This window comes from Manacus vitellinus, unplaced genomic scaffold (assembly GCF_001715985.3).
Source record: "Manacus vitellinus isolate BGI_N305 unplaced genomic scaffold, ASM171598v3 scaffold_33_pilon, whole genome shotgun sequence".
In the NCBI taxonomy this organism is placed as follows: domain Eukaryota; kingdom Metazoa; phylum Chordata; class Aves; order Passeriformes; family Pipridae; genus Manacus; species Manacus vitellinus.
Window position 1 is genome coordinate 5,733,217 of NW_021940478.1, and position 22,772 is coordinate 5,755,988.

Consider the following 22,772-nt stretch of genomic DNA (forward strand, 5'->3'; position numbering starts at 1 on the left):
TGGGTCATGGAGGGCACAGCCCTGCTGCCTCGCGGTGCCGGTGGGGGGCGGAGGGTCCTCTCCTCAGCCCCCTTCCCGGGCAGGGATGCGAGGACGGATGGCCGACGCCGCTTCCCTTCCCGCCCCCGTCCAACATGGCGGCGGCGGCGCTCCCGGTCACGTGCCCCGGGGCGGCTCCCGGCTCGTCCCTCTGGGAAGGGGCGGTGCCTTCGTTGCATAATGGAGGGGGGTCAGGGGTTGTGCTGCCCTCCCACCCCAGCCTGCAGACTTGCTCCCGAAGCGTTGGGAAGGGCTGTCCCGAGAGGGGCTGTGGTGTGCCCGGTTTATCGAGCAGATAAGCGCAAGGGCTGTTTCGTGCCGAGAGGCTGCGAGCTCAGCGCTGGTGTTCCCTTGCTGAGCGCTCCCGGGCGTTCTCAGCTCCCGGCTCCTGGTGGGTCTGAAGGCGGTCACAGAGCTGTTCTCATGGGACGTGAAATAATAATAACGTGTTCCTGTGGCTGACAACAGTTATGTGAAATCAGCCTGCAGAGCTGATGGAGTTCAGACCTGGAGCTGAACCAGGTGCTTTGTCAGTTCTGGATTCGGAATTCCTTAGAGCAAGGACCTTGCAATTGGACGTGGCATATCTAACAAAATGGCTCGGTTCTAGGTTTCAAGGGGATATATCATCTAGCTACAGTGAACGGCAAGGCTTGAGAGGTTCACCTACAAAGAATTTTTGGGGGATTTACTAGAACATAAAGCAGTTTTCTTTCTCCCGTTGTTGGGATTATGTTTTCTGAATATGCCTGTGCTGTCTGATAAGATTGAGCTCACATTAAAGTTGCTTTATGACAAAGGGTTAATGGAGTTGTTGGTGTTTTTGGTGTCTTAATTTTAACAATCCTTTAAGAATTTAAAGTTTCTTAGTAGTACATTTTAACAAATTTAGCTCCAAGTGGCTGAGGAATTAAAAGTTGTAGATGATAAGGACTGTGAGTGGCAGGTCTGGGTGGGATGGGCAGAGCTAGGATTGTCTTACAAGTGCATAAATTTTGTTTCTTTATGAAAGTGTTCTGAAAGAAGGCTTTTGGCTTTTTACACTTCAGGTAGAAACAAGATTTTCAGATTTTTAATTTAGAGTGTAGTTTATAGTAACACCTTTTGAAAAAAAGTCATTGGAACATTAGGCTGTGCAGAATATGAGCTTTGAATCTAAAGTTGAAATATAAGAATAAATTAGAAGCATTCACATCTGTGGTCATAAAACAAGCATTAATGTGCAAAGATTTTGCTGATACCACTGTATGTTGGTTTAAGTAACAGAGCACATAGCTTAACTCATGTGTTGATTATTCTTGTTTAATAAGTGCATTATTATCAAAGCTGTTTGATTTTATTGCTTATCTTGGTCCATCCCTTCCAAGATCTGAGATCAAAATGCTGAAATACTGAAGGAGCTCTGAATATCTGCTCACATAATAAGTGTGACTTGTTTTAGACACTGGAACATTTAATCAGGCATACTTGACAGTAATAGAACCAAGGTTCTGTTGAAATAAGCAATCTCCTGGAGATAATGGTTTGCTGAATAGCATTGTAATTAGCTGGCTGGAGGATTCTTTACAGAAAAAAAATCTCAACTTACAAACAAAGGGAAAGTTCCTATTTACAGAGTATTTTTCTTAGTACTCTTCTATTTATAGGGTATTTTCTCTGCAAATTAGAAGAGTGCATTTATAATTGATCTTCAGTCACTTGCAGAAGTACCACAAGGTAGTAGAATTTAATTTTGGAATCTAAGAGCTCTGTCTGGGAAGAAAAATACTGGCAATCTCATTTTGAAGCTACGGTGCACTGTTTTTAGTGTCGTAGAGCTGAGTATAAGGAGAAGTGTCTTCAGAGTCTGGTTTAAATAAGAGACATAAAGGTGAAAAATGTGATTTTATCTTGGCAAAGACCTTTTAAGTGGTGTTCCGCTTCAGGAAAATACAAATGTTTTACAAGTTTTGTGTATTGACATAAAAAGTATTCCAGCTCCCTCACTGAACCGAGTTGCCCTGTCTCTGAACAGGAATTTCTCTGGCTCCAAAGAGGACTTAAAGATTTCCAGAAACATTACTGGAAGTTCTCTGGAAAGGAAGTCATAACTAGATAAAAGACAATACCTGAAATGAAAGACTTCTGTTTACATGTGTGTGCTAATGCTCCAGGAAATTGCAGAATAAAAACTTTGACTGCTTTGAGTTGTTTTAGTGATTTAATTCTAAATATGAGGTGTTAGGGCAAATTTGTAGCCTTTCCCAGTCACTTTACACCAGGATTTATCAGCCTCTTGTTGTTCCCCCTGTTTTCAGTTTCTTCTCCAACATAGTAAATGAGTACGGAGGGTGTTGAAAACATACCCATGACTTCCTAATGCTTGTATTTAGGTTGCTTGTAGTTATGCTGTGGTCTGTTTTTCAGTGTTGCCCAGTGTTGACTTATTTGTAGGTAGTAGGATCTTACTGGGCTTGGAGTACTGAGGACTCCCAGCATTTTATGAAGAACTGCAGAAAAGTATGCCTAAAGCAGCAATAAGATGGTTGTGTCTGTGAAACTTCTGAAGTCTGTAGGATTCTGTCAGCTTAAATCTGTCACCTCGTTTACTTGCTAGTGTCAGTGTCTACCCATAACTGCCCTAGAAAACACTACAGCTAGTTCTTCGTTAACTGTAATTAATACAAAATGTCTATTTTTCCTCCAAGATTTGATGAATTTCTGTAGTATCCTCCAAGTCTAAGGGTTTATACTTCTAGAGATCAAAGCTTGCAGGGGACATTCTGAGAGATCCGGCTGGAAACTGCATTCCTTTGTGTGTTTCTTGCATTTCCTCAACCTCTTAATCTTGTCCTTTTTGGGAGAAAAATGTAAAAATACTTTTAGTAGTTAAAGAAGATTTAGTACCTTGGGAAGTGTCTTAAGAGTGAGATAACAAGAAGACAGAGTTTTTCTGATGTTCATAGCTGCCATAGAATACTTTTAAACTATGCTGGAGTTCAAGGATTGGACAAAATGACATTACCCTCTAATGGTAGTAAACCTAGAGGTTTACTGAAGGCACAGTCTCTTCTCAGAACTGACTGTACTTCAGTGAACCACTCTTAAGGGGCAAATTTTTTTTCAGTATTTCTGTCACTCTACACTGTTATGAGAATAATTTTTTGTATTAGTCTAAACTGCTACACTCAAGTAATTTTGTTACTCTTACAATAGTAAGAGTACTGAAGTTACACAGCTGTTGGATGAGCAGCCACCTGGTGATACAGTAACACCTGAATTGGTGCATTGCTGGCTATAGCTTCAAGTTCTCTATTTTGTCATGGGCTAGCTAGGTTGGACTGAAACTGTGGTTTAGGTCCTGTTAAAAGTTCAGATGCAGGTGAGAGAACAAGAACGCACTTTGTTTCTATCAAACACGAGGTATGCTATTCCCCTAGTGCTGTAAATCACTGGTGTAGCTGGCATGCCTAGAACTTCAAATGTAATTGCCACAGACTTTGAGAGCTGAAGTTGTTAGTGCTGCCTAAGAGATTGGTATGCCCCTTGTCTCAAAATTGTTATGATTTCATAGTGGTACAAGTTTGTCAGTATGTGATTGCTGAAGCTGTCACATGATGTACTTTTCTCCCCTGAATCAGCTGATGTTTTGTCAGAAGGTTTCTGTCTACGTTGTAGCATTTTGTTGCTGCCTCTTACAGGTGAGTTCTTAAAATAGTTTCACTAAACAAATGTACCTTAAAGTACACTTAGACACCTGCATGTACTCTCTATGCAGTCCAGCTTACTAGATATGAGTTAATAGGGCTGTTGCACATAATCCATTTGAAGCATATGTTCAGCCAGTCAGGCTTTTATTGTGCATATGATGGGATTTTTTTGTCTGGGGACAAAGGGACTGAGGTTGGCTGAGACTTCTGGAGTTTGTCTTGTGCATCACCTGCCCCTGCTTAAGCAGGGCCACCTACAGCTGGTTCCCTAGGACCATGTTCAAATGACCTTTGAGTATCTTTATGGATTTAGGCTCCACAACCTCTCTAGGCAACCTGTGCTCAGTCACCTTCACACTGAAAAAGTGTTTCCAGATCTTCAGAGGGAATCTCCTGTGTTTCAATTTCTGTTCATTGCCTCTGCTCCTGTCACTGGTCACCACTGAAAAGAGCCTGGCTCCATCCTCTTTGCATCCTCCTTTAAGATATGTGTGTGTATATGTATATATATATGTATGCACATTTTTATGTGTATAGGTCTTTCTCTGCAAAGCTGCTTTATAGTTGGTTAGGTCCCAGCTTGTGTGGTGCCTGTAGATGTTCCTCCCCAGGTGCAGGATTTTGCACTTCCCCAAGTTGAACTTCCTGAGGTTCCTGTCAGCCCATTTCTCCAGCCGTGGTTCTATGTGGAATAAAGGTTCTATGTGTTCTAGAGGTTGATTCTGCATGTAGAAAGATAAGTTAACAAGGAAGCATCTAAGTTGTTGGTTGGTTGTGGCCACAAGAGAGATAATTTGGTAAATCTTTGTGATCTTAGATCTTGAGGCTGATTCTGCTCGTAGTCTTTGCAGAGCTCTCTGCATCTCAAGTCAGTAGGACAGTGCTACTGTGTAGTTCAAAGCTTGCAAACTGAAGCCTGGCTTAGCAGTTGGGCAATTGTCTGCAGTCGTGATCTTGGTTTTGCCCAGCAACTTGTCCAAGACCATACTGGATCTTTTTGCATGGGGGATGATCTGTTGTGTCAACAGTGGTCAGCATGAAGCATTGCTGCCCTGTATGTTTGCATTTGTGAATATTAAATGCGTGTGCTGGGTTTCCATTTAAGATGGCATGAATCTCAGTTCTATCCCTGTATCCAAGCCACAGTGGGAATTAGGTGATGGGGTGCAGACACAGTTGCTCACCGTGTTGAGTAAGACTTCATCTCTGCTGCTGTTGTCAGCAAGAGAGGGTTTAGCAGCACACAGGTACATGTGCAGCTCACCCAATTGTTGCTTCTGGAGACGTGATGTTCAGCCTTTGTGCTACCATAGCTACATAGCGATGTATCTGTGTGTCACTGCAGTGAAGCAATAAGGGTAGTAGCTTGGAAGGATTGTTTTAAGCAAATTGTGGTTTTGGTCTTGTAACTGGTACCACATCTCTTAATGATTATTCTGACATCACTCAAAATTCTTGAAGGTACAGATGCTGTAGTTGATAACTTACAATCATGAGTTAGACCTTGATTTTTTCCATGATGCTTTCTTTCATCTGGTTTTGTTTGTCAGTTCCCACTTGCACATGAATGAACAAGCTGTGCCAGCTTACATCTGCACAATCTGCAAGTGCTGTCCCTAATAGCACATTTACTGTAGTCTTGCAGAAAAATAATCTTTCATATTTGGGCATATAGAACTAATCAAGCTGTCCAGCTGCTGCAAGCAGATTTACCTTGTTAGTGTTCATCAGAGCTGATGAATGAATAGTTCTTTTATGAAAGTACAATGCAAACATCTGAAGACTTATGTGCATCAGTCACTTGCTCATGATGATTAGTAGGCTATCCAGTGACAGATTTCATTGCATATTGCCAAACCAGTGCCAACATGACGTTTTTTGATCAGCCAAATACCTTGATAAAAGGCAGAGTTTGGACATCGGTCATGTGTAGGCTGGCTGAGATCTGCTCAGCTCATATGACATTAGGGCAACATCCTTCTCAGCAGGATCTCCACTTTAGACATATGATTCTTTTGTTACAGACAAGCACCCCTGGACCTCGAGACACAAACACTCTTGAACTTTAGAAGAGCAGACTGTGGCTTCTTCTTCATAAGTCTGGTTGGTAGAGTACCGCGGAATAAAGCCCTGGAGGGAAGAGGGACCCCAGAACACTGATTGATATTAAAGGATCACCTCCTCCAAGCTCAGAAGCGATGCATCCCAATGAATGAGGAAGTCAGGCAAAAACACTAGGAAGCCTGTGTGGAAGAACAAGGAGCTCCTGGACAAGCTCAAATGTGAAAAGGAAGCCTATAAAGAGTGGAAGCAGGGATAGGTACCCTGAGAGAAATACAAACTGTCTGAGCAGCCAGCGTTCATGTTAGGAAAGCTAAAGCCCTGATAGAACTAAATCTGGCCAGGGATATCAATGGCAACAAGAAAAGCTTCTGTAGGTTTGTTGGTGATAGAAAGAAGACTTGGAAAATTGTGAACCCTCTCCAAAAGTAAATGGGGGATATGATTTCCTGGGATATGGAGAAGGTCAAGGTACTCAGTAACTTCTTTTGTCTTGGTCTTCACCATCACGTTCTCCAGCCCACACCATTGAAGTGGCAGAAGGCAAAGTCAGGGACTGGGAGAATGAAGAACCACCAGCTGTAGGAGAACAGGTTCAGCACCATGTAAGGAACATGATGGTGCTCAAATCAATGGGACCGGATAAGATTCATCCACGGGTCCTGTGGCAACTAACAGTTGAAGTGTCTAGGCCACTATCCATCCTATTTCAGAAGTCATGGCAGTGTGATGAAGTTTTCACTGACTGGAAAAGGGGAAACATAACCCCCTTTTTTAAGAAGGGAAATAAGGAAGACCTGGGGAACTAGAGGCTGGTCAATCTCACCTCTGTGCCTGGATCATGAAACAGATCCTCCTTAAGGCACATGGAAAATGAAGAGGTGTTTGGTGACAGCATGACTTTGCTAAGAGCAAATCGTGTCTGACAATTTGATGGCCTTCTGCGATGGGGTTACAGCGCTGGTGGATAAGGGAAGAGCAACTGACATCATCTACCTGGATTTGTGCAAAGCATTTGATACTGTCCCATGCAATATTCTTGTCTCTAAACTGGAGATGGACATTTGGTGGATAGGAATTGGCTGGATGGTTGCACTCAAAGAGCTGTTTTCAACAGCTCACTGGTCCAAGTGGAGACCAGTGATGAGTGGTGTTCCACAGGGGTTGGTATTGGGACTGGCACTGTTTTACATCTTTGTTGGTGACACAGACAGTGGGATTGAGTGCACCTTCGGCAAGTCTGCCAATGATGCCAAGTTGTGTGGTGCAGTTGACACACTGGAGAGAAGGGATGGCATTCACAGGGACCTTGACAGGCTTGAGAGGTGGGCCTGTGCAAATCTCAGGAAGTTCAATAAGGCCAAGTGCAAGGTTCTGCTGGTGGGCTGGGGCAATCCCAAGCACAAATACAAGCAGGATAGAGAATGGATTGAGAGCAGCCCTGAGGAGAAGGACTTGAGGGCGTTGTTTGAGGAGAAGCTCAATGTGACCTGGCAACATGTGCTTCCAGCTCAGAAATCCAACTGCATCCTAGATATTAGGAAGAAATTCTTTACTGTGAGGGTGGTGAAGCACCTGGACAGGTTTCCTAGAGAAGTTGTGGATGCCGTCTCCCTGGAAGTGTTCAAGCCCAGATTGGATAAGGCTGTTAGCAACCTCGTCTAGTGGAAGGTGTCCCTGCCCATGGCAGGGGGGGTTGGAACTAGATGAGCTTTAACGTCCTTTCCAACCCAAAACATTCTATGATGCAGTCCTCAGAAACATCTCAAGTGATAAGACTGGTTTTTTAATATGGTACTTGCTTTCAACCATATGAGGAAAGATTTGTTTGATACAAAACTCTGGTCTAGATGGTAAAAGCAGACAATTTTTAGAACACTCTCTCAGCTCATTTCACTTTCAAAGAAAAATGTAGTTAATTCTTCAGTCCGTCACAAGGACCTGTGTGATTATCAAATGCATTATCTGGCATCTGGTTTGAGGCCACCCACATTTCTCGCTTCACTATATTTTAATCATTAGCAACAGCACCGTGAGCCACAGTAAATCCTTGCATGTGAAAGCCTTACAGTGACATAACCTTATGCAAGAGTTAACCTTACGCTTGGCATGTGTGGTGCGAATACAGAATATACAGTTTTATTCATTGACAGGAAATGACTGGCACAGTTAGTGCCATCCAGAATCACCTTCCTCAGCAGTATACTGGGTTTTAAAGGACTCGTGTTTGTGGTGTGATTGGCACCAGATAGCAACACACAATGTCAGTCTTAATATTCATTGGCCCTTGAGACTGGCTAGACTTTCCAGTCACTTGAGTGCTGGAGTTGTCTGCTCTGACAGTGCCGCTTGTATTTTAGGTACCTGTGAGTGTTTGATATAGGACTGTCACAGTAGGTACCAGCAAAAGTGAAGAGTTGTAGTGCAGCTTAAGACAGGATCTGGAGCTGCACAGGAACAGCCCTTGCAGGCTGTGAGGTAACGCAGTGACCACCCTGGATTTCCCTGCTGTTTACCTCCTGTACTGCACTGGGTGTTGTGAAAGCCAGCGGTCACAAAATAAACACAGTGCATATTACTGCTTTAACTTTCTAGGCAAAGAATTCAAGTGAATAAATTACGAGGGTTTTTTATAGTTATGATTTTATAACCATCAGTATCAGGACTTGCTTTAAATACAGGTTTGAACCGTGTAATATTTTGCAGTTTAGAGGTGGCCCTCAAATGTGGTTGTAGCTTGCCTGTTAAAGAATGCTGCCAGGGATAGAAAAGTAACCATTCTAGAATAATTCACTGCAAAAGTACTTGAATGCTGTTACAAAGATGATGTATGTGCTATATGAGAAGCAGTTTTGTAGTATTAGGTGTAGGAGCAGCATTTAATGCTTCTTTGACATGAGCTGAACAGAATACTTCTTTGAAGTAAATCTTATTTCTACATCTCTCCTAAAAACTGCTCATGATTTCATTGACTTCTTAGCTAGCAATTATTTTTTTTAGAACAGACTGTAGCTTATTTTTTTGTTAATCACAACAAATAGTCTGACTTTAATTGCAAAAGAAGATCTGACTGTAAGATCTGACTGTAAATTTTATTGGTTTTAGATCTATTTGTGAATTTTTTATAAGGTGATTAGGTGGGATGAATGAAGCAGTGCTTTCAGCCCTTATGCTGATCATTTCAGAGGTGGAAAAAAACTTCCTAGTAAAGTAAAACATAGAACAGTTTGAAAGTCTCTGTCAGAGTTAATCCAGATGTCTGTCATCCTCTGTATGCAGTATGGACAAAAAATATTAAAGTGCTTTTGGCACAGCATGTTGCTGTAGTTTAAGACCTTATCTCTACCAGAGAATTGACATTGATCTTCACTAGAAATCTTGGTTCAGTTGTTTGATTTCCTGACAGAAATACTTTAACTCTCACACCAAAATATGTGCTAAACTTGTTAGTTTGGACATAGCCAGTTACTAGTTCTGCTTTTTATGGACAGTCTTAAATGAATCAGAGTTTTAACAGGGTAGCTTTAGTGCTCAAATGCCAACAGTTCTGTGAATAATACATGACCAGGAGTTAGCACTTAAAAAGTGCAGGTACTTTGGTTCGGTTATGTCCACTGTTGTTATAAAATGTCTTCCAAAACAGTATCAGTGTGATTTTTGAGGAGATCTGAAAGTGACTCTCCAGAGCATGCTTGTGTGTTGGTTTGTTTGGTTTTTGGTTTTGGTTTTTTTTAGTGAAATAAACTTGGAAATTTGCTAAAGCTGTTAAAATGCAATTTCATTTACATACAGCTATTTTCATTTCTTATTCCATATCTGACATTGCACACATAATTTATTAGATGTTTGTTGAGATTGTTTACTGAGTGACTGGGGACTGGTGTGAATTTTATCTTGAAGAAACAAAGCATACTTTATATTTTAAATCTGATGGCTTTGAAACCTGAAATTACTGACACAGTGTAGAGCACAAGCCATACACTGGTTTAGATGAAACAGCTAAAACATCATTTACTTCCTCAGACCATCTGCAGTGCAGTCTAAAGGCACTTGCTAACCGTGCACTGCTGTTGATGTCACTGATCAAAGTTAGATTACCAGCATGCCCAGGGCAGGTTTGATGCCTGTACACTCCTGGGTCTGCATAGGTCGGATGTATTGTTAGGTGTTGCCACAGTTTGTACCCATGCTACAAATGATGTACCAGCCTAAAGCTGGTTTCATCTTACTAAATCAGCTTTACATCTGTCACGTCTGAAGAAGTTTGTTAAAGAATTGGCAAACTGGGGGGGATTCAGATGTCTTTTGCCCTCTCTGTGCTTCCTCATTCTGGTCATTCTGTTGTGACAGTCTTTAACAAACGAGGTAACTAGTCTTGGCTGATGGTTTGTCTCATCCCATTGCACAAGTCCTTGAGGAGAAGAAAACCACATATACTCTGGCACTTAATTTTAGAATCTTTTACCTCCTGTATTTAAAGAGTACTGTCTGGAGATTTATATTTTTCCTCTACCCATCTTTTATGAAGGTCTTCCAGTGGAGCAGTGTTCTTGATCCTGAATGAGAGAGAGAGAGAAAGGGAGAGAGAAAGAAGAAGAAAGAAAGAAAGTGAAAAAGAAAGAGAGAAAGAAAGAAAAAACTGAAGTGGCTAATGATGATCTTTTTGCCACTGTCAGGATTTTTGTCCTGTAGAATACCAAGTAAAGCGTGGTTTGTTGGGGTTTTTGTGGTTGGTTGGTTTTTTTTTTAATATTTGCTGTTTAGAGTCAGGCTTAATAATAGACATTCTATTAAGACTCTTCCTTTTTTTTCCTTCTCTATTTAGAATGACTTTTCTCACAGTGACTGCATGTCGAGTAATGAGACCAGTTTGCTAGAACGAACCACAGCACCTCATGATGGACTACCGATGGCTTCCCATAGACCTCAGCGGGAAGGTACGTTGTCTGCAGTTCATTTTGAGGAACACTGTAAGGGGGCTTTTTGAACACTAAAATTTGCCTGGAGTTGTAGAAATCTTGTATCTGTCTTCCTGTTCATCCGAAGGAGAAGCAATCTGCAATGATTTTAGGTATAATAGCTTCTCTGCTGCGTACCTGGTCTTTTCTTTATTATAACAAGTTGTCATTCATGTTCACTGCTAACTAATGGTGAATGAAAGCATGAAAATTGATTGCAAATTGGCTTTCCACTGAAAAAAGGGATGGGATTTGGAAGAAAACAAGAACATTTTATTTAGATTTTTTTAAGCAAAACTAAACAGGAAGATAATGTGAAACAATGGATGGATTTTACTGCTTGATTCAGTTATATTTGGTTAATAAAAAAAAAGAAAACCCACGTATTAGCAGATTTTATAGAAGTGGCAGTTTGGAGAAGTGAGAGGCTTTCATAGAAGTCAGTCTTCTGGCTCTGTTGGGGAGAATGAGAACAAGGCTTCTGAGCATAAACAACTTTAATATGCAATTGCAAGCACAATTTCTTCTCTTCGAAGAAATAAGCATTATTGAAAACAGATTTATTCTTACCCTTTATTCTCCAACAGGACTGGCCAATCACTTGTCTACTCAAAATTAGTCAACAGATAGTCTGCAGATAGTAAAGAACTGACAATATGGGAAAACAATTGCTGTTTATTTTGTCCTCATAAACATCTCTCTACTGTGGAGATTTAATTGCAGTTTGAAGACTGGCAATTTGAGAGTTTTTGATTCCTTGACGAAAAAGAAACAGAGAAAGATTATGGCAGATTACAGACAACAAACCTGTTTCAAATCCTTTTACGGAGTTTCAAGTGTTCATATTCATGAATTAGAAACACAAAGGGAGAATCTCTTTAGTAACACTCTTGAATTAAGTAACAGAAGCACAGAAAAGTTGAATAATTTAATCTAGCAAAAAGCTTAAGTATTTATCTGCATTTGTATTATCATAGTGAGAAACCACAGTGGAGGATCAGAATAATTTTATGATATTTGCTACCCGGTTATGTGATAGAGAGTCCCTGCTACAGAAATCTCCTTACTGGGTTTGAAATACCACTGATAGTAAAACTTATTGTCAGCTATGATGAATATGAATTTTAAAAATCTGACTTAGACTTAAAATGGAAGCAGTGTCATGTATACATGCTTGACATCCTGAATGTATACATGTATACATCCTGAATGCATGTGTTGTATCCAGAATGGATGTGGAGATGTAACATGCCTCATTGGCTTGTATGTTCAAACATTTCTTCTTGGTCTAGCCATTTAGAATATTTAAAATGTGATTGTGGAAGCAGAATTTTAAAGCAGTCTGTTGACACTGTGGAACTGAAGCTGTGCAGGAACAACAGTGTAATTACCTGTTGTATCGCATATTACAATGAAGTGTGCAAGAACAACATAAAGAAGTTAAGGCAGTTGAAGATACTACATTGTGATATAATTTTTTTATACCTGAGCACAAATTTTTAGCCCTGAGAACATTCAATAGTTTAAAATAAGCACAGTCTCATTAGAGAAATAAAACCTGTCTGGGAATGTTAATAGTCTTGGATTCCTAATTATGTATGCTAAATATATGCATGTAGTGAAATGCAATTTAAACCACTATTCTCAGTTCCAGTCATGGGAATCAAGTTTTTAATTAACTTATGCATATGAATTGTGGTATTAATTTTAACATTAGCCATTAAGAAATTTTACTGCACCAAAACTCACATTACATGGTGGTCCTTCTAACAGCACTTTAATCTATACCAGACAGGTAAAAATTAAGGTCACTAAACATTTGTCTTTTCATAGAACACTGATGTATGTTACTGTTTGGCATCTTTAGCTCATATCAGATTTCTTTGCTTTGTAATAATTAATCTTCATTAACTGCTAAAAATGAAATGATTGTCTAGTTCCTTAACTCCCAGATAGAGGATTACCAGTGTATACCAGCACACTCAGTATTTGTCTCTCTGCTGACAGAATTGGAAGCCGCAGCATTATCACTAGGCTTATATACTGGCTTATTGTTCCTTTAAGGAAATTGCCAGTATTTAGTTCTCTTAGAAATGGCATGTTTGATGGGGATGAGACTTTAATTGTAACTTCAACAAAATTCAGTAAGAAATGTTTACCTTATATTACATGGTAATATCCAAGAAGAAGCTTTGTAACGTATGCTTACAGGAGGTTTTTGGGGTTTTTTTAGATATTGTTGTTATGAGTAGTTCCCAAAAAACTACTTTAAAATAGTAGGTAAAACCTGAAAGGAAAACATTAGCTATTAACACAACCCACTTCCCTCCAAAAAATCTTGAAAGCTTTGAAAGGAAGCACTGATGGTGTAGCACAGGTGAGCTGTTTTTAAATAAAATTTTTTTACATGTAAAGATGTGTTCAGGCTTGTACTGGAATAAAATTCTATTGAATTCTTTGGCCAGCATAGCACCAAAAGTGGAAAGCTCACCTCAGCCACATAAGGGTTTTTATATGGAGTATTACCCAAACAGTGTTGTGTGCCTGCAAGAAAATCTCCAGGACCTGAAAGCCGTATGGTGCTGCTGCTTGCCAAGTCATAGCCAGAACTTGCCTATTTCTGAGTAGGCTATGGGGAGAGAATGTTAAAGCAGCAAATACTCAGAGTACCTTTCTTCCACTTCAGTTGAGTTTAATGAAACTCTTTACAGTATGATTGTAGTAGCCTTATGCTTCTTCTCTTTGTTTTCTGTTTGCCAACACTCTATTTCTGTCTTATTCAGGCCTTCCCCAACTCTTTCCTTTCACCTAAGTGCCCTTCAGAAATGTAGTTATTTGGCCTTAGTTTGTTCTCATTAGTACTCGATGTTTCAGAAACGGGGGTGTAGAAGATGCTGTGTCTCGCTTTTCTCAGCGGTTGTTACTTCTTGAATAAAGTTGCAATTTGACTTTCTTTATTGTCTTTTCACTTATAGTGGTTACATTGTTGTAGTTATGTGACTTTTGGTCTAAATAAGCTCTTGGATAATGCACAGAGTCCCGTGATCTTCACTGAATAGGTTTTGGTTAGGCCAGGGAAATACTTGTGAGAACAAGGTTCTACCTGCCCTGCGGCAGTTTGTTACCATGAAACAGCTCCTGAAGAAGAGTAGGGCTGCGTGAGTCAGGAAATAGCTTACAGGCGTGTTCAGAGTGCCTGGGGAAGTAGGGAACATTTTCAGACTCTTGTTTTGGAGTGCACAATAAGGTGTTTTTCTTTCAGCTGTACACATTGAGAAGATAACCCTGAAAGGAGTACCAAGAAAAAGGGCTGACAAACATTTGGAGTACACATTCAAAGTAAGCAAATAACCTTGAATATTAAAGTAATTGTCTTCGTGATATCTATGTGCCATAAATACATACAGCTTCTTTCAAATACCAGCTGAGAAGGCAATTTTGAGATTCTTTGAATTATCCTATAATTCTTTTGATTTCTGTGTGCAAATCAGGTGTTTTATGTAATTGTGGGCATAAGGTGGGAAGGTATAAAACACCAGCCATAGCTGGGCATGGGATACCATTCCAGGAAACTTGGCTTCAGTGTGAAATTTCTAACACTAATCAGCGTAAGATTTCTGACACTAGTCAGTCGTTTGCTCAAGTGGCATAGGAGCACAGTTCTTGTATCTGCAGCTGTATATATTGCTTGGAGTCATATGGTCATCATTGATCTCATTTCTGGATGTTTACCATACGAGGATGGCTCTTGTGCTTTTTGAGAAAACTGGGAATCGGTTCATTTATTTGTTTGTTTAGGTAAAAGCAAACAAGCTGGAAAGTGGCCACAAACTGGAAGGCTTACCTCGTATTGTCTTCATGTATTGTAATAGCTAAGGGCAGCATGTGAAACAATTAGTGGGTGAATTTTAAAACTGAAATGCTGCTGCTTAATAGTACATAAGAGAAACTTTCGGTATTGAGGTCTGGTATTAAAGACTGTAGGTGTTAAATAATAGCTGCTAAGGCTGTTGGTGGTGATGTTCTAATTGAATCAAAGCAGTAATTTTCTTAATAAGGGCTGATTAACATTATGAGTCATTTTACCAGTAGATGCGAGTCTGGTAGTATACCAGATTTGAAGATAAAACTAAATGTTCCCCTTTTTCATCCAAAAAAGAATGGTTTACATCAAACATTGTAACTGGCCATTTGACATGGGTTACTGGAGATCTTTAAAGAGGCAAACTTAAAAAGAAAAAAGCCATTTTGAGCTGACAGTTGATGTGTTGATCCCAGAGTTTGGTATTGTATTCTCTAAATGGATGCACACTTCTTTTGTTGAGGACAGTAATATGCGGAATGTAGCCTTCAAAGTCTTTAAGGTTAACCTGCCCAAATATTTCAACCTTGTCAGAGATCTTTTTTCCAGATAGTCTGTAAAGTGACTACTAGGAAAAATAAAATAGTAGATAGGAGAAGTTTGTACAGAAATCCTATATGGATTATCAGTATTCACTCTTTTGAAAATTCAGCATGTAGACAGATTTGACAATGGTTTTGAATTTCTTTGTTAAAGGGGGAATGTGGAGATATTCTGGGAAGTATTTCAGTAATCTTGAAACTCCTCAGTTCTTTAAGGAAAGAATTTTCTCTCCTCATCTGTGCAGGTATATACTGTGCTCCTCACTACAGACCATTTCGTGCTTATCCAGGCACTGCTTTTTTAAGGTTATAACAACAATTGCAGGGCACTGAGGGTAGCTGGCATTGCTGGGGACTAAGTTGAAGGCAGTTAGTGGTTGACATTATTCTGTCCACTCTTGGGAGTAAATGAATGTTTATAATTTTCATGTCCACTCTCATTGCACTAATCGGAATCTTTAGCCCAGAAGTGGGCTTAAAGCTGGGCAGCACTCATCTAACCAAGCTTACTTATTTTTGTCAAAATATGCATGTGAAGGTGCTGTTTTACTACTTACATGTTGTGTCAGAACAATAAGCTACTGAAATTTTATGTCTGATTCTTGAGTAACTTCTTTAGTAGCTTGCACTACTTTTTAGGACTTGTAGTCTACAACTTGTACATGACTGTGTAAGATTCAAGTCTGAGGCAGATAAAATTATTTTATAAGTAATATAAACAGATTTTTTTTGTTTTTTCGTTTTGACTCCTGATAATGGTAGTGAGAACTCAATCCAAGATATCTGACCTACAGTCCTTTTCTCTGGTAGCTGTTTTTTGTGGTTAGTAATGTCTGTTTGATACAAATTCTGTAATTACAGAGCCTTCTGCCTGGCTTCTTTCTGAGTCAGTAATCCTCAGGGACTTTATTGCATTTCCCTGGATTTTTTCATGCTCCCTTTAGCCACAAATAACGTGAAAGTGAGCCTAAAATGTACACTCAAAATAAGTATGTGTCTCTGAAAAAGTACACCATTATCCCTGTTTTGCCTGGTATTTACCTAATTGCAAGTGTTATCTCTTATCCTGAGATTGTCAGAATTATGGAAATGTTCAGATCAGCGAATTGGTATGATATTTGGAAAAAGAAACTTTTCTCATTCTCTTTTCCTTCCTTATTAGGTAACCTGGTCTGATCTTTCGGTAACATGTGTAACAAAAACACACCAGGAGCTTCAGGAATTCCTGCTAAAAGTATGTACTGAAATATAAAAGTAGTGTTTACGCATGAAGTTTGTAACTTCAGAAGTGGCCTAGGAGAGCTGTGATTTCTGGGATGTAATTAGAGAAGCAAAAGCACGCTAGCAGATTTTTGTACTTGTCAATTGTATTAACCATTTAAATCATGTATATTGTGATGGCGCATCTTGAGAGAAGAAGCAACTCTGCAGAAGATTTGGGTAGTTTCCCACGAGGATACTGTCTCATCTGAAATGGCTCTTACAGTTTTAATTGAACTACCATAAAGCTATCAGATGAGTTTTTAATACTCCCCACAGAGTTCATGTATCGGTACATACTTGTCTGCTTATTCCTGTGTCCGTTAAAATGACCTTTAAGAGCATCATTTGTTATTTTTAATTAGTGAGGCAGAGCCATAAGCATAACAGATTGTAATTTAACTGTTGTATTCTTCAGTAGAACAAAGACAGGCCTATTCACCATCACAAGGAGTTAAATTCAAGGAAAATCTATCAACTATATACGCCTGTGTGTGCTTTAAAAAACCTAAAAGTTCTCTCCATTGTTTTCCCCCCTGCCCCAAGCAGGGAATGCATTTGTGTGCATAGGCCATGTGCAGGCCCCATCTGCGTAATGATCTCCGACTACATGTTTCATTGCCAGTGTTTAATACTTTGGGTCCCACCTATTCTGGGAAATTCTATATGTAAACTCTTCTGGGCACTAATGAAAGCTCTGCTTTGGGTATATTTTGGTGGCATCTGGTGTTCTTAACTGCAGTGTTAATTGCAAGTGGAAAACCAGTGACTGTACAAAGGTCATTGTCTTGTTCACTGTTTAAATAATCAACATTATGTTCAGGCTTCGTAGAAATGAAGCAGTGAGTATTCACAACTGCTTTAATCCGGTTGGAATATCTAGTTCCAAGAGTTCCCAGAGCTTGATTTGTGAGGATTTGAATTAGGGATGGCATGTGTTGTTGCAGATGGGTTATCCTGCAACAGAGGATACATGCATCTGCTCCTGAAGAGAAACCTGAAAGCAGGACTGTCATACAGGATCCTGTGCAGCTCTGGCATGAGCATTCAGCTGCATGCCTCATGTTCTCCTACCTGTGTAATACAAACACCAGTGTCTGAAATGGATCTCCTAAACCTACTTGCTGCCAGGAGGAGGAGCCAGAAAAACAGATAGGATCCAGAATGTTGCAGAGCTGTCCTGTTTGACAGGTGTAGAGTGTTCTATGTGCAGAGTCTAGATATATAGGAGATGGCAGAACAAGAGGAAGACAGCCACAAGTGCTATGAGCTTCCCAAGGTGTTCTGTGTAGAAAGTGCAGAGCTGAAAAATATATTTGGTTTGATAGCCATAAATATAGAAGAGAGAATTGTTAAGTAAAGCAGGATAAAACTAACACCTTGCTTTAAAAAACATGAAGTACAAATGCTGTCCACTTCATATGCACTTGCATTTTGCCTTTTTGTTATTCTTGCTTCCAGTCTGCATGGCATTGTTAAGTAGTATGCTCATTTCCTAGGGACAGAAATGAATGGTCAAAATACTTCATGGCAAATTCCAAAGTTGCTTGTGATAGAAGTAAGATAATTGTAAAAATTGTTTCAGAATAGAAGCATTGGTGGGAATAGTAAGGTAGTAGATGGGATAACTTGGATGCTTTATATTTAAAGAGCACCTTCTCTTAGGTGATAATCATGAAAAGTTCTTTGCATGTAGGAAGTTACCCACATATGTGGAGGATTAATAAAGTTGTAAGTAACCAGGCTATCTCATTAGCTGAAGTTAAGCACCTAATCTTGGGTTTGTGTAACTGAATCTTTAACTACAGAAGGAATTGCATTCCTCTTAATGAAAGTTTTAAAGAAAAAGAGTTGACAAGTTTCCAGAGACAAATTTACATACAAAACACTAGGACAGGAGGTTTGCTCATTCCCATGCTTCTGCAGGAACTTTTTGGTACCTTTTAGTTAATACTGACTAGTTCTTTGGTCAGAGTTCCACAGTGGTGCATATTAAAGCCAGAGGGTCTGTTAAGAACAGCTGCTTTCAGCCCATCTTTCTGGTTTTATATCTAAGACATTTCAGGTACTATAGCACTGTACTAATCTAATACTAACAGCACTTGTCTGTCTCCGTTCCAGAGGTCCCTTTTATTTATGTTACCAAGCGATTATCTACATCAGACACAGCATTCAGTGCAAGGATTAGTTAGTGCTGTGCTGTTGTACCACTAGCAGGATGTAATATCCAGCTGGCACTCTGGATCAGGTGTATTCCAAATATACAAGAGGAAGGTGCTGCTCTAGTGTAAATTACTTTGTGCTGGTGGTGATAACTGGTGGCAGGTGTTAACCACATTAGCAATAGCTTTGAACCTTAGTAAAAAAGCATTTTTGCTATGGCAGTTTATTTTTAATTGCCCCAAAATTAAAATACTTTCTTTTCAAAAAATGTAGATGAACAACTTTGATCAGCTTTGATGTACTTAAGTACATTATTTTGGAAGTTGTAAATGTGAAAAAAATTTGTTCTGGGGAATATTTTTCTTTTAAAATAGACTTGCTCTTTAGTAGCAAGAATTTTGCCTGCCAAACTAGAACAACAGAAGACCTCACTTTGTAGTCCTGGTATTGGAAACAGTTATAATGAATTTTGATAAGAAGTTTCACTGTTAATAGCAGCTGGACAGGGACTTGCTTTTGATTAATCTCTGTATTGCCTGGAGATAAGCAACTATAGACTGGAGTCTAGTGTATTACATATCTGAAACAGTCTCCTTTCTTCTCCTGTTCCTTTAAATTAGTTTTATATAGATAAGCGACGATAGTGAGTACAGTGCATTCAGTCCTCCTTGGTTATTTTTTTTCATGTTATTTTCAGACCTAATTTCTGTGTGTGAAGTATTTAAAGAAATTAATCAAAAAAGGCCGTAAACTATTCTGGAAAAGAACATAGTATTGGTAATTTTCTGATTGTAATTCTTTCAAATAGAGCTTTAAACAGTTTTACACCTGGATTTGCCATGAGGATTTACAGCAAAGTGTTTCTCCTGCAAAACTAAATGATGTTGATTTGTCGTACCTTTGGTCTGTAAATTATGTTACTCAAACTGGAACAACAGAGTTTCTTGTTGATACCAAAAGGTATGTAGACTTATAGTGAACAAAATGTCAACTACTCGTTTTTCATATTAACCTTTTTCTCAGCTCCCAAAGGAACTGTCTTCTGAAGCATTTGACAAGACTATTTTAAGAGCACTAAATCAGGGTTTTCAGAAGAGGGAAGAACGAAGGCATGCTGATCTTGAGCCCATAATCAGGTAAATGTTTTAGCAAATAGCCTGGAATGCATCACCTGGGGTGTGATTGAAGTCAAACTACATGACTGCTACGGACAGTGGAAATTCTGCTGCCTGAAAACAATTTACACAGAAAATGGGAACGCAGTGATGAAATAGATACTCTTGACTCTTTTACTCTTTTCTTGAAATTGAGGCTTTAATTAAACTTAGTTGACTTCCTTCTTAGAAGTAATTTTACACTTACGAAAATATTTGTCCTGAGCAGCATTATATAGCAATGATTGGCACTTCTGCAAGGATATTACCTCCATTATACAAGTGTACATTTAGAAATACTAGAAACAGTAACTTGAGTGCATATGTTTTACTTTTATGACAGGATAGAGAATTTAAAAGGAATAAGCAGTAATATATGATAATATAATAAACAGTAATATATGATACTGTAATAAACAGTAATATATGATAATATAATAAACAGTAATAAATGTGTATAAGAACCATGTATATTAGAAGTGGCTCACACATTTATCAGAAAATAGCCCATACCACATAATCTACTATTTAGTGATGAGAGAGCTTGCTGGGACGTGGGACATGTTGGTCAAATCCTGTAACTCAGAACAGCAATGTGAATTTGGGGGTGCCTACCTGTTCTGTTTGTTTGCTACAGATATCTTGTTGTGTTGGTCCTTTTCTGTCAGAATTGTTCAACCTTGTTGGAAACAAATTATTCATCATGTTAGCCACTGTCTCTTGAGTTGGGGTACTTGAAGAATCAGGCACTGCTTTTCAAACTCCTACTCATAATGTTCTGTGGGTCCAAACATTTTGTCCTAATATTTTAGTTAAAGAATATATGGAGCCACTCTGTGCCTCAACCTCCCCCTTCCCAAATTTTTATTTTTTTAAATTTTTATCTGTAGTATTTGTCTGTCTTTATTGGCTTGATTGTCAATCCAAAACTAAATCTGTGTGAACAGTTTTGGCTAATAAACATAGTGGGTTTAAATCAATAAACCTATTAAATAGAGGTTTACTGAAGGGAATGTATTGTAATACAGAAAGGTTGCGAAGCCTCACTGCACAATAATTATGAACCCAAGAGACTCATCTTGAAGATAACCTTTGAACACACCCAACTGTATTATAGTAAACAACTATAATTACAATTTGCAAGTTATGTTGTGAGTATACAGGAATGCTACATGAATAATCTCAAGAGAATAGCATTGTTATATACAAATTTAATTTTCTTTCAGTGTCAGTTTTAGCATAAATATATACGTATTTGGAGGTTTAAATATGTGCCCAGTAGCCAAAAATTGCTCTCCCCTGCCCCTCCTCCAAAGAAACAGAACTGAGTAGTGCTTCCTGGCAAGTAATAACTGAAACCTTGGTGTGTGGGAAGTGCAAACCATTCATTCTTGGCCTATTGTCGTATCTGAAGCTAATAGAATTTGTCACTGACCTCTTGGGAACAAACTCAGGCCAGTCCAGAGCAATATTGAGAATCCTACCCTTTGCTCTCGAAAATAATTATGAAATTAAATTACTGACATTATAGGTAAATTCAGCTTTTTATTTAACCATATAAATGTGTTTAAAGAAAGAGGTGCATTGTTTTGGGAAATTAAATGTGTTCTCAGTTTAAAAAAAAAAAAAAAGTTAAAATATAAGGTCCAGTGCTTTTGGACTTAGTCCAAATTCCTCTTTGATAAAATGTTATGAGTGGCTATAATGTTTGAATTGGGATGGCTCAAAGCACCTACCTTTTTAAATAAAAAACAAATAAATCATCATACCAATTTCTTGTAGTGGCTGTGCTCCAGCCTTACACTAGCACTGAACAGCAAAGCTCAGAAGTAGCATTTAACATTGTTTATTCTGAACATACAATTTGAAATGTTTGGACTTCTTAAGAACTACCTATTTTGCTTTTAAATGGTACTGTAGTAATTTTTTATGTTCTTCTGATGATTCTATTAGTTACAGTTTAACAAACTCTCACTTAAATTTCAGGCAGCTATTTTCAAATACATCGCAAGCTTTTCTGCAGAACCAGAGAGTATACAACTTCTTCCAATCAATTTCATCAGAATCTTTGCACACTCACAGTAAGAAATATCCTAATACTGTTTTATATAATAAAAAGTCTTTAAAAAAGTATTCTTGCTGTCATGCCTAATTAGAGTTTCATAATCCTGTATTCATGATGCATTATGTTCCACTGTTTGCATTTGAACTCCTGGCCAATGAATAGTTACTTGAGCAGATACTCAGACTTTTGACCATTGGAACATACTATGTATCATCAGCTTCTGTTCTTTTCTTTCTTTCTTTTCCTCTGTACTATTGTGCTATTAAAATAGATAGTTATGAATTGAGTATATTCAACAGTTTGGCACTTCTTTTACCATATCTTAAACAAAAAGCTTGAACTGACCCAAGCTTTTGTTTTCTTTTGTAGATTAAGCATCTGTCTTGATATTTAAACTAAGATTTTTGGGGGGTACATAACATAGTGCATAAGTGATGGGATGGCCCTAATTTTAGAATATATAGAATTGTATTCTGAGCATTTGCATTGCAGAGATTTCTTTGGTGAACCTCTTACCTACTTAGGTATTACAAATTGTCTGTGCAACCAAAGCTTGGCTTCTCTCTGTGGATGCCTTAGGATGTGATCTTTGTTTCTGTTGAGTCTTTTCTTTTTTCAGTGTGTGTAATGCACCATGATAGTTAAGGCATTGACTATGAGGCTACTGACTCAGAAGTTGCAGAAGATCTTAGTAAGGAATTGAATAAGTTGGAGATTTCAAACAGACTGCTGAAATGTGTTTGGAAAAAATAGGGGAATGACAGCTGACTTTAATTTGAAATGATGTGTGCGATCTGTGACAAATGTATTTCTCTCCATGATGAGACAGAGGCATTGTGATTAGGGTGGAAGCTGTAGGGGTTTTTGTGACTTTTGGACTAGTGCATGGCAGAAATGATCTGCAAGGTAGGTAGATCGGAAAGGTAAAATAGGTAAATGGCAATTCTGTAGGAAGTCTTACAGATTGTAAAGGGATCAT

The 22,772-nt window shown here is 38.8% G+C and overlaps 1 protein-coding gene across 1 annotated transcript in view; it reads left to right on the plus strand.

The window, feature by feature from the left end:
- ZCCHC2 (zinc finger CCHC-type containing 2) overlaps positions 1-22,772 on the plus strand; it is a 41,273-nt gene that overhangs the window by 2,465 nt on the left and 16,036 nt on the right. Inside the window, exons 2-6 of the mRNA XM_018076875.3 lie at positions 10,615-10,726; positions 14,010-14,086; positions 16,314-16,385; positions 19,598-19,710; positions 21,715-21,809. Of these exons, the coding sequence (XP_017932364.2) occupies positions 10,639-10,726; positions 14,010-14,086; positions 16,314-16,385; positions 19,598-19,710; positions 21,715-21,809 (445 nt within the window). The 5' untranslated portion in view covers positions 10,615-10,638. The remainder of the gene's footprint in view (positions 1-10,614; positions 10,727-14,009; positions 14,087-16,313; positions 16,386-19,597; positions 19,711-21,714; positions 21,810-22,772) is intronic.